Raw genomic sequence first — 12,851 nt, forward strand, 5'->3', positions numbered from 1 at the left:
CACGCGAATGAACCATCAGATACTAAAATAAAAACCACGTAAGACTCCAGCTACAAGGTTTTCAAATCACTCATCATGCTCAGTTATTAATACCTTCTTGCATCACATCCTGAATGGGGTCTAGATGTGGAGGTAGTATAAGAGGACACCACCCCCTCCCACCCAAATCTCTTTGCAGCCTCTGCTCCAAAGACTGCATTCTGGCATGCATTGAATGATGCTGAAGCAGCACTGTAAATAAATAGCAACTACCAAATGTTCAACGATTTGAATTTCTTCTGTATGCCTAATTACTTTAACTCTCTTCCACGACAAACTTTATTAATATTCATCATTATATATGCCATAAATGTATATGCAGTATATTGTTTTAGATACACTGAGAATTTACAGGGAGGGACCCACAGCACACCAGTAGAATCAGGCCCTGGTTTAGCTTCTGGCATCTTCAGTAAAAGTGCTGGGAGAAGTGTGTGTTTCCTGAGAACTTAGAAAGGCAAGCCAGCAAGAGTTGACCATACTGGCTTAAGTGGTCCAGTGATCTAATTCAATATACAGAAGTTTCATATAAGTGCTCTTTGTTTTATATTGATTTAAGTCAGCAATCATTTTGTAGAAAAAGAGGTGGCGGAGCTCATTAGCACTACTCATTTGCATAACTCATTTGCTTATGCCACACACCCCTGACATCACCGGAAAGTGTACTAAATGATATCAGCTCAGCATCTACCTTAAAATACTTCTTGAATTATAACTGTCATTATAACTCACTCCTATGATACTTTTAAAATTACTTTCTCCTATGTGGCCACAGTGGCATTATGAAGATTTCCATCTGTCTGCTTTATATGTTTTGGTTATTTTCCCATTTTTTGTGGGGAGAAATATTAGAAAGTTTGTCAAATCTTAGAGTTCAGCAAAATTCACACAGGGGCTTTGAATAATGGGACCCAGAAGCAAGGGTTTTTGGGGGTTTTTTGTGAAGGGAGAAAGATAGAGCACAATAATATTTGGAGGTTCTGGAGCTCCACTCCTGTGAGCTCCTGTCAAAAATGAGGCCTTGAAGTACACACTTTGGTACACAGAGTTTGCCTAACGTATGCAAGCTGCAAACTATCACGGTCCTCTTTGGTATCTGGTCATTAATGAGAGATGTAAAAATAAAGATGTGTCAATTCACATACTGCTCAAGTAGTTTCGAACAGTTCAATCATAATCAGAGGTAGACCCTTCTAAGGCCACTGTTTTCAGTGACGGGTATAACTATGCTTAGGATGGCACTGTTAGGAATGTTTCAGAGTCAGGGGGTAGATTCTTTTATACCGTGTACACTGCTTTGAATTCCAGTATAAAAGAAAGAATCTTCTTAACAGTTGGAAATGAAAAAAAGGATACAAAGTAATCACCAAAGACTGGAACTAGAATTCAAAAATGCTTTCCTTTTTCTTACTTGGTCTCAGAATTTCCCACCATTCCCTTTTGCTGTGAATGCTTTTTCAAAACATTCCAGAAAGGGTTAACTATAAATAACTTCAATGACTGCAGGTTCCTTCTTTTCACATCTGACTAATCCTTTTGTCCACTCCAGGAAGAGAGAAGCGTTTAATAAAGCTAACTTGTTTAATGCTACTGTGGCTCACACAGCACCCAACCATTTGCTTGGTGGCTACCTTTCAAGCATGTCCGAATGAAAGTGTTATGTCCTCCAGCTGCAATTATGCAACTAGTTCCTCATGTTTCAAAAGAATGGGGGGGGGGAGCAGAGGCATTTCAATACATCATAAAATGCAATGTACGGATGGCATTAAGATTTCTGCTGGAGTGTTATATTTGCTTAGTTGTTGTGTTAACAAGTTTGCGATAAAGTTTAAGGCTTGATCTATTCCAATATACCAGCACCATTAAAAACAATTTAGTTTATGGCTTGGTAGTGTATTTTGCAAAGGAAAAGAAACATATCCCTGTAAAAAGGTGCAAAATGGAAATCTGAGTGCACAGACAACTACCTTTTATAGCACTAGTAGCTTGAACTGAAAGCTGGTATATTGTTTCATCTAGCTAACATTATAAGTTCTCTAACAAAACAGAATTCCCAATAGTGTGTTTTCTAGTGGATACTGAAAGCACTGGTTTAAAAGAAATTCCTAATGTTGCCATCAAGCCTCCCTTTTATTGACTTGTGGCTCTTGTCCTTCATCCTAAGGACATGGGAACAGCTCAGCTACAAGGGCCAAAACAGAGTAAAAATTGGATATTAACTTTCCCAATGGCCAAAAGCTAGGACCAAACTTCAGTTTTCCCACACTCAAGAAAAACAACAGCAACACCTGAAAGAAATCAACCCAAGTCCTTTACCTGATTGATATTTATCAGGATTTCTCAATAATTAACTCAGAGTGAATTTAGTGCACAGGGCAAATTTAGTGCATAGTCTTCTTAGCACTGAAGCCTCAGATAGAACTAAATTTCCCTGTAAACAAGACAAACTGTTCCAGTAATGTAATTAGAACTATTTTGCTTGCCAGCTGAAGCAGCTATTCAATAATGGAAGCAGGACTTCTCTAACACATTTCCCTTTGTCCAGAGGCCTCCCCTTTTGTTTGTTTGGAAAGATTATCAGATCTGCTTCATTCTCACCTTTTCCCAATCCAGGGGTATACCTGTTAGCTCACTATGTCCTGGCCTCAGTTCTCAAGGCTATTTTTATTGCAAGTTGCTGACCCTATAACTGGAGCCAGAACCTATTCCCAAAGTATACTTTTAACCTGCTCCAAATAATCCATGTTTGTGAGGTAGCTTTAATATCCATATGTCGTGACTTTACACAGATAATATTTCTTCCTAGAACTATCTTTTGGGGTTATTTTCTACCTGGACATTCAGACCCCTGCCTAGATTTGCATACATTGGCTGTTATGACCACCTCTACCTCGTCTTCTACACTTCACTTCATTGTCCTCTTATCTCCTTTCTTGAATGGAATATTTGCATATTGCATGTCTGTGTGTGTATATCAACTTTAAGATCAACTTAGTTTTATTCATATTTTATTTTATTCATATTTATTCACGCTCTGAATAAAACTAGGTTGGTCTTAAAGGTGCAATCAACTCCTATTTTGTTCTACTACTTCAGACCAACACGGCTGCCTACTTGGATTTGTGTGTGTATATGGATCCTTGGGTTATTTGGCTCTTAATATGGACATTCTAATGCTGTATACTATTACTGTATGCTTGATTTGAATTTTTATTGTTTCAGTCTGTTACTTCTCCAGACCAGCTGCTTCCTATCTCCCTATCCACTTAGCCCAAGTTCTCCCAACACAATTTTGAATCCTATCCCACAGTAAACATCTCTTGAGAGAAGGATGTAGATACACTAATTAAATCAACAAAGAGCTCATAATACGATAATAAACAAATCACTTTTCTGTGGATAGCTGATAGAAGACGTCATGTATCTACACTGTAAGACTTCTATGTATGGCCACTTGTGGTGCTGCACATGCAAATTGAAAGATGAGAAATCATAATTTGCGTAAAAACTAACACCTGCATTTTACATGTAGCATATAATTAGCGTTGTCATGTCTATTTTTTTAGGCTGCTATATAGCCTTTACATTCAAACCTACATGAATTACAAATATATACAAGTAGCACATACCCAGTGAGGTATGGAAGTGTTACTGTTAATAAAACTATTCAATGAGATGTTACCAAACCCCACCCATGACATCATCATGCCCTGTCCAAATAGGGTTTAATATAATGAGGATCTGGCAGCCCTATATCCTCCCACATGCACAAAGTACAATAACACTCCCTCACTATAAAGCTCTAGCTATTGGTTTGTTCTTTTCAATAATTCTAATAATCTTAAAAAAGAAAGCTTCAAGGACTCCCTATGTGCATCATTAAAGAACTTTAGTGACACAAAAACCAGATGCCTTCCACCTGAAAAATTTCACATCCCAGCAACTTCTCCAATATAAAAAACTATCAAACCCTTAACATTGTCATGGAAAAGCACAAACGTATTTGTGACTAAAAATTGCCTCAAGTGGAATCCATTGAAACAGCGCTAAAAGTGTGTCATGTCGTTCTACTTTGGGAATGCTAATTAATACTGCACAAACAATCCCTGTAAAAACTAAACACATTCAAATGGTTTGAAGTAAATGGCAAAAGACAATGTTCAAATTATTAATTAAAAACGAATGTTGCCATCTTTAAAGATTTTTTTCAAAGCACAACGTGCACTGATTTAAAATGCTGAAATATCAAAGTTTTAAAGAGCCTCAGATTTTCTTTCTCCTCTACCCCCTGCTCAACATATTATGCAGGTGGGAAACTTTTTTTAAAGCATTAAATGCTAATTACCGTCACAACTAATTATTAGGGTGGCGTTAGGTTAATGTTTTCCTACCTTTTGATTTAGACCTACTTTTGTCAATGCCTTATTCATACTGCTTTGAAGTAGAAGGGCTACAAATTAATTCTTTCAACCAGTTTATTAATTGGCTATGTGATCTTTTGGCAATAGGACCAATAATTTAATGGTCACGCTTTAAGATACAGCTTCCCTCAGTCATTCATAGTACCTCTCAAAATGCAGGGAAGGGTTTTGAATAAAAATGGGTCAGGCCCCTGCTTTTCTTTGAAATGACAGTTAACTAGTATTGTAATTTCTGGCCCTCGGGCACGACAATGAATTAATGGCATCACCACACTCTCCTTGTGCCACATATGGGATACTCATTCCATACATCTGAAAGTTTCCATTGAACATGTGGAAGTAGATAACCAACACAGAATTGTGTCTTATATAAATGTCAGCATTCTTGTAGAAACAAACCTATATGGACCAAACAGCTAGGCACAAGTTTGGAGATATGCATCTAAACTTGAAGACACCTAACAAAGTAATAGGTTGGATCCAGCTAGGTTTTCATTCAATCCTGCCAATCTCTCTCCTCACCACAGCCCTCATCTCATATTAATTTTATCCACAGAGGTCCTGTGACACCCAAAATAGCATTTTGGGGGAGGGGTCAAAAGGAGACCACGATTGTTCCTTTTTGACCAGCTGAAAAACTGCCTGAGCCTAACCCACTGTACTTGGGTTACATTATACTCTTGCCATTACCACAATAAATGTACTGTATTGTTATTCTAAGTCCTCCAGTTTCCAACAGTGGCCGATTGTATACCTCTGGAAGTCCATAAACAACACAGTATTTTGAGGGCCATCCTGTGTGTGGTTTGACTTCAGCTCAAAGAGAGGCTGGGTGCCTTTGAATGAACAGGTTGTATTTTAGCCATCATAGGCCAAAAGCCACTGACAGATTATCCAATGTATGTGAGGATTTAAATAGTAACTTTAAAAAACAACAACAATGGAAAGATTATTTTTGACAAAGAAATGTACTTGCTCACTACGGTTTGTGTAGCGCTAAGGTCTTGGAATTAAATGGGAAGGAAGTTAGTCATTTTATAGGTCAAGCAGATTGAACTGACTGGCGTTTACTGGTTTCTTTTTGAAATTTGAAAGCTGGCACTACTTCTGTTAACAGAAAGATTTCTGAAATGTTGAGCTTCAGAATGACCATTCAGCACTGAGTCTAACAATTAAACTTTTGCAGGTGGGCTGAGGGGAGACAGAAGAGCAAAATTTAAACCAATGGCTACTTTCCTCTTTACTTACATTGCTTGCATAGGAGAACGTCCTGGACTGCTGTCACTCCCATTACTGTTCGCATGCTCCATTGCACCGTTAAGCTCTTCCTTCATAGCACTGGCTAAACTGCCCAGAGTGGGGTTTCCCATGGAAGCAGTAGTGTACAGAGGTATACTGTTCTCAGCCATTGAAGCCTGTCGAGTCAAGGAACAAGACATGAGGAGCTATAGCAACAGACATTCACGCATGTGCCACAAACTAGTTCCAAGGTACTCTCATTGTTTGTATTAAATATAATGGATAAAAAATCCACATCATCACTTTCACCACTGGCTACAATGTGGCTAAGATTTCAGTCAGCTGTGTTTTCTCACAGAAGTTTTACTTTTACGCTACCAAAGAAAACCACACCTCAGGGGAGAAAGTAAATCATGGGAAGCCAAAAGGGACTGCATGGTGGATGTGTGTGATGTCCTGGACCACCTTCTCAGTGTGCAAGGCACATTAATTTATTTTGATCTTTGCACCACACCAGTGGACAGTACTGTTAGATTTTAACCAAGTAGGCCTGGGCTTAAGGGCCAGTGCATACATTACTGTTGCCATAAAGATGTCACTGAAAACGGCCTTCTCATCATACCTCATCCTTACTCAGCTTCAAATGTTTATAAGAATTTGCTACATTGAGGATGTTCCTCACACTGTGAGGCTGAAGGATTTAAAGGGTTTTAAGAAAAGGCTGGCTAAACTGTATTAGTAACGTTATTATATAATTTACTTGGGGCTTTTAATATTAGTGGACATGAAGCAGTAACTGTGTGCAGTGGCTTACCACATAAAGTGGGAAAGGGTCTATTCTTCCTCTCAAAGCTCCCCTCTTTAAAAAAAAGGGGGATGTGTTCTGGAATTCAGGGGCAAAATGGATAAACATGAGCCTTCATGTGGTGTAAGGAATGGATTTACCCACCCACCGGCTTTATTTATTTGTAGTCCCCTCACTTGGGTTAGAGCATAAGGATATCTTCACACAAAGATTCGTATGTACAAATTTATGGTCAGAAGGTCAGATTGCCCAGTGGAACCCAGATGCATTTTTGCCTTGCTTGTAGCTAGGGTGGCCAGGTTGCCCCACTTTGGTCGTGATTCCCTGCCATTGCTCAACAGGGTGGCTGAGGGAAAAGGGGGACGGAAACATTGCAGTACACTGTTATGGTCTAGGATTTCCCCAAAACTCTATGGCAAAACCCACAGATTTTCAGGGGAACCCAACAGTGTCCCAAAACTCCAAAATCTTCAAAGTTCCCCAAAGAAAGTAAAATAAAAACAAGTCACCTAAGAGCTATGGAAAAAAAGGCAAGTTATTAATTGAATAGTATGATTTGTCTTAATGTCTATGGGTATGTTTTATATAGTTATAATTTTAATATAAGGCAGAATACCCTTAAAAGATTATACCTGGAATCACACAACAGCTATACTTTCTAGAATATATAAAGGAACTTATATTCATTGTTGGCTTTGTGATCACCCTCAAAGCTTTGTAAATATGTGGTGGAAATGTACCAAAGCAAAGAAATTCTGGAGAGTGGTTAGTACACATTAGTTTACTTAGTGGTCTTTCACACTGCCATAAAAATCGACTTCCGTGAACGTATTTTTCCCCTAGTGTTCACACAACTTCATAAACATTCCAGCACCTTCTCATATCTTCCCCATTCCCTGCCCCCAATTCCTAATTAAGCTGGTTTCACCCACACTTTTTTTGGGGAAAGTGAAACATATTCTCAACAAAGCCTCTGCTCTGCAATCTAAGTTATTTCACATTGGTGACTTTTGGCACATCCCACCAGCCTGCCAAAACCCACCTTGAAAGGGCAAGCTGGTGAGGATGTTTTTTTAAAAAATCTGCATCTCAATGGTGAAACTTTTCCCCAAGATTGGGGCAGCTTCCTCTGATCTGTCTTGCAAGTGTGTGTGTCTCTCCCTCCTCCTCTCTCAGAGTTGTTGAGTCCTTGAAGGAGTATCCACTGCACACACACACACTCTGTGTTGTGCTACTTTTAATAGATGTCTGAAGTACATTTAAAGGTACAGCATATGTTTTGCGATGACAAATTTAGAATTAAATCCCCCAAACAAGAGAAATTATTCCTGTGGCATCCCTCAATCCAGACACTTTCATCAGGACTCAGGAAGGAGACACCTCCCCCTTGTGAAGCTTGGTTTTTAGTCCCCTCCCAGTAGACACCATCCCCCCTGAGAAGAGCAGTCATCTCAGACAATGTTTTTTGCTACTTAATTCTGCAGACAAGCACATACATCACACCTCTGTTGGAGGAGTCTGCCCATTCCCTGACTTAGTAGGGGAGCATTTGTTTGCCCTGCAATACCAAAGTCTATGGTGCAAATAAATTCTTTTGTGCTTCAGCTACTGCACTTTGCACAAGTGTAAATGGGCTACTCACGTAAAAAAGGCAGAGTGAACAGGCTGCTGAAATGCTCTAATGGTCCAATGCATATATATATATATATAAGAAAATGCACCCCCTCCCCCCCCCCAAACAACCCAGAACAGATGGAACCATGCATGGGAAGTCTGAACTGATCCTGCTGATAACGCAATAATGAGAAGTGGCACAACATGCAAAAACACAAAAGGCGGATGTAGTCTGAAAAAAACCTTAATTATGTGGCACCTATCTCTGCCAAACAAGAGCTCTCAAAAGGAAGATTTAATCAAAAAAAGTGAAGGTATTTCATGCCTTAATGTGACTTATAGAGTTCTGAGAAGAACAATGATATTATGAAGCTGGACTCATGCTAAGAGACTGTACGTCCTATAGAATTAGCCCTAGTAAATCTCTTCTTCTTTATATCATGAACAAAATGTTTTTGTTGAAAGTTATATGTCATGGTATAGTTTGATCTTGTCAGATCTCGAAAGCTAAGCAGGGTCAGTATTTGGATGGGAGACCCCCCACAAGAAGTCCAGGGTTGCTATGCAGTCAGGCAATAGTAAACTACCTCTGCTTTTCACTTGCCCTAAAAGCCCCTTTGTGTGTGTGTGTGTGGGGGGGGGGTGTCACCATAAGTTGGTTGCAACTTGACAGCACATAAATACATAAGCATACAATAATTTTTTAAAAAAAGATGCAATAAAAAAGGGAAGCAGAACTATCTTAACCAAATGATATTTCAAAACCAGCAGCCCTAACTCATTCTCAGCAATATTGGAAATGGATCATATATGGAGTGGGAAGAAATGCATCCAAAATAGTAGCAAACATCAATCTAAACACTTAAAAGGCTCCGTGTCAGGAGGATGGATGAGGGCTAGAAGACTCCATAGACCACAGTCAAGAAGGTAGGGGAAGGGAAGCCACACAGGCAGTATCATAATGCCCCTGTATAAATCTATGGTGCGGTCTCATTTGGAGTACTGTGTGCAATTCTGGTCACCGCACCTCAAAAAGGATATTGTAGCATAGGAAAAAGTCCAGAAAAGGGCAACTAGAATGATTAAAGGTTTGGAACACTTTCCCTATGAAGAAAGGTTAAACCGCTTGGGGCTCTTTAGCTTGGAGAAACGTCGACTGTGGGGTGACATGATAGAGGTTTACAAGATTATGCATGGGATGGAGAAAGCAGAGAAAGAAGTCCTTTTCTCCCTTTCTCACAATACAAGAACTCGTGGGCATTCGATAAAATTGCTGAGCAGTCAGGTTAAAACGGATAAAAGGAAGTACTTCTTCTCCCAAAGGGTGATTAACATGTGGAATTCACTGCCATAGGAGGTGGTGGCGGCTACAAGCATAGCCAGCTTCAAGAGGGGATTGGATAAAAATATGGAGCAGAGGTCCATCAGTGGCTATTAGGCACAATGTGTGTGTGTGTGTATTGGCCACTGTGTGATACAGAGTGTTGGACTGGATGGGCCATTGGCCTGATCCAACATGGCTTCTCTTATGTTCCTCCCCCCTCCCCCGGAGAAACTGAGAATAAGCATGTTAAATAAATAACATTATCTGAGGCATGAATCAGGATCTTTAGAATATGACTGTGAGGTTTTGTCTAATGCATTTGGAAGACTTAAAGAAATAGGACTAGTTTTAACCAAACTGTTTGATGCTTCAGGTACCTTCTATATAGAACTCTGAACCATTCTCTATTAATTGCATTCTGAGTCTCTTCACATTCGTTCTCATAGACAGTAGAGGAGCCAGCATTTGTGGGAACATACATGTGGGGTAAATAACATATACAAGGTTAATTGTGAGTTAATGCAAGAAGGTTTTTGGTTCAGGGCAACTGGCAGATGTTCAGTTTGTTCATTCATAGCAACTTTTATACTTTGGCGTCACCATTTACAGCTCTGATATTTTAGAGAAACCAGATCTTGACAACATTAATTTTTATGTTCCTATTTTCATTTGCAAAACCTGCTTTGACATAATTTGCATTTAATTACACAGAGCTTGCACTAACCCTCACTAATTCCAATAGAGAAACAGGGCTTTGGTAGAGCTTTTCATTTATTCCCTAACTAAAATTTCATTCTTTTTAGTCACCTGACAATGTTATAGGGTCGAACCAGATGTTACAGGAGCTACAGGTCTAACCAGTGGCTGCCTGTGTCATTTTAGAGAAGAATTTAGCCATTTAAAAATGCTGCAAGGTGCAGCAAGACCAGGTGATCTTGTTTCCCCATGGGCACCTTTTCAGGTATCAAAATAGCACTCATTGTACCCATAGCTCAACAGATACAAGATCCAGAGTGCTAACAGAAAGCACTCCTACCAATGTAGTAGAACTCTCTTGCTTTCTCTCCTCCTGCTGCAGCTCACTGATCTCCCTAAAAAGCTATTCCTGGGAGACAGGGGGACCCTCTGAAGTGGTACGAGAGCAAATCAGGGGTCAGAAGCAGGAATGGGGAACTGGCAGAAATCTTATATCCAATCCCAAATTCTGCTTTGCAAGCTCTGTCTGAAGTGGTAACTACTAGTTCTCAGAAATATACATGTTCAAAGCAGACACATGCAGGATAAATAACACAAGAACTGGGTCCAAAAGGCTGCTCTTTAGAGGAAGGCAATAAACTGGTAAATCATTTCCTTGTGCTTGCATAATTGAGATTAAGTGGCTTCTTCTTCTATTTTTTTTTAACATAGCACATGTATTGTGCCAGGTTCTTTACAATCTTCATTTCATTCATTCTTATGACAGTCCTGCAAGGCAAGTCAATTTCATTCCCACAACTTCAAGGCATGTGGCTGAAAGTAAGTAACTGGGATAAGAGTGGGATAAGAATGAAAGTCTGCCAGGTTCAAGTCCCAGTACACCAGAAAGAGTTGTTTGCATTTATGATAAAGATCAGATCTTAATCATCTTGACAAACCTGCCTTCTAAACACCAACTAAAAGTCAGTGTCAGGATCCAGCCCCAACCCTGCAGTGAAATTTCCTCTCCCTATCCAAGGTATGGATGGCAGCCCTGTCGCAGTAGGAATGGCTGCCAAAGCCATTTGCAATGTTGTGCTTCTGAGAAATCACAGGAAAGTGTATTGCAGTATTGTACAGAAAAGTTCACCAGACAAAAGAAAGAACAAAAAAAAAAGGGGTGTGTGAAAAATAGGGCAGTCTTTCAGAGCTGGCATTCACCATATTTGTTGTGGGATTTAAAGGAAAGCAGATCAGGAGGATGAGAAAACCTTTCAGTGACTTCAGTACACTTAGAAGAGTGTTAAAAGTACTTAAAGATGATTGATTTGGTGGGAGGGAAAAGCAGTAAGACACCAATAATATAGGTACTAGTTTGTGACCGCTGTGCAGTGGCAATCTATACCACATGGAAAATTAGTGTAGACAAGTGAGGAACCCACAAGGACTCGTGGGGGGCACTCACTTTCCCTTGTATCCTCCCCCCCATACTATTTCCATTTTTCCTCCTCCTGGCAACCCCCATATCCTTTTCATTCCAGATTTCAGTTTCTCCTTCCCAAGGATCCATCAACCAACCTTTTATCTGCCCCCCTTCAGCTACGTCTATTATTTTCTTCATTTATACTCTGCCTTTATCCACAATCAGTACCCTATGCAGCTTACAGTATTCTCTTTCCCTCATTTGACCCTGACAACAACCTTGTGAGGTAGGCTAGGCAGAGAATGTACAACTGGTCCAAGGTCATCCAGAAAGCTTCCGTGGCAGACCGGGGATTTGAAACTAGGTCCTTAAGACATTTGTCCAAAATTCTAACCATTATAGCATGCTGGCTTTCATAGGGTGGCTGATATTGAACAGGAGCAAATAGCTGGGCCTCAGTGAATCATGCAAATCAGGTGATATAAGTTACCCAATGGTAGCTGGCTGGCCTGGCCACATAACGTAAGTTCTCCCTCAAAGGCCAAAACATTCCTGGAAAAGGCCCTGCCCCCCCTTCCTCTTATTGATAGAAATCAAGGGTGGAAGGCTGGCAACTCTATGTGGTTTCCTAGAAATGGCCAATAAGAACATTTGTTTCTTAAATCTACAGGTGCTATATGTATTATTTGGGAGTGTTTAATCCATCAATATTTTTTTAATTATATTTTTCTGCAAACCTGGGACTTTTCTCAGATCTACAGAAAGATCGGTTTTATCCAACCATCACTTCAACACCTGGTTTTAAGTAACCATATATGGGGCCATGTTGAGTATTAGATATATTGATGATGTCACTTACAGGAACAAGAGTCACACTTCCCAGCATTTCAATTTAGACAGCTGTATGATAGGACTTTTATGCAAACAGAGAAACAAGAACGTGGTAACCAGTGAGCCCCACCCCACTTATATGATCTTTTCCACAATATTATACAATCTAGAAAGACACTCAGAAAACCTCTCTGCAGCTTCCTATTTATTGCATAGGAAGAAAGCACAATGAAACAAACAAAAAAGCTAAAACAATGGGAAGAAATAGCATGGAATATTTAAATAATGTCTTTCCCAGATATAAACCTAAAACCAGGGTCACACATTTCACATGGATGCTTTGGCTTTAAAAGAGGATTAGATAGATTCATGTGGAAGAGGACCATCAGGGACTACTAGCCAGGTTGACTCAATGGAACCTAAAGAGGCAGTAAACCCCCACAAGCCAGTGCCAGAAGGCAACATCAGGGGGACGCCTTG

General features: G+C 39.8%; 1 protein-coding gene across 9 annotated transcripts in view; it reads right to left on the bottom strand.

Moving 5' to 3' along the window:
• FOXP1 (forkhead box P1) overlaps window positions 1-12,851 on the bottom strand; it is a 743,550-nt gene that overhangs the window by 7,085 nt on the left and 723,614 nt on the right. For 8 of the 9 annotated variants that reach the window (XM_060239546.1, XM_060239545.1, XM_060239540.1 and 5 more), the window contains one exon: window positions 5,709-5,875. In XM_060239546.1, coding sequence (XP_060095529.1) covers window positions 5,709-5,875 — 167 coding nt within the window. Of the gene's footprint in view, window positions 1-5,708; window positions 5,876-12,851 lie in introns of those variants that run through there. The other variant, XR_009555435.1, reaches the window with a different exon arrangement.

Source organism: Heteronotia binoei, chromosome 5, assembly GCF_032191835.1.
Source record: "Heteronotia binoei isolate CCM8104 ecotype False Entrance Well chromosome 5, APGP_CSIRO_Hbin_v1, whole genome shotgun sequence".
Classification (NCBI taxonomy): Eukaryota; Metazoa; Chordata; class Lepidosauria; order Squamata; family Gekkonidae; genus Heteronotia; species Heteronotia binoei.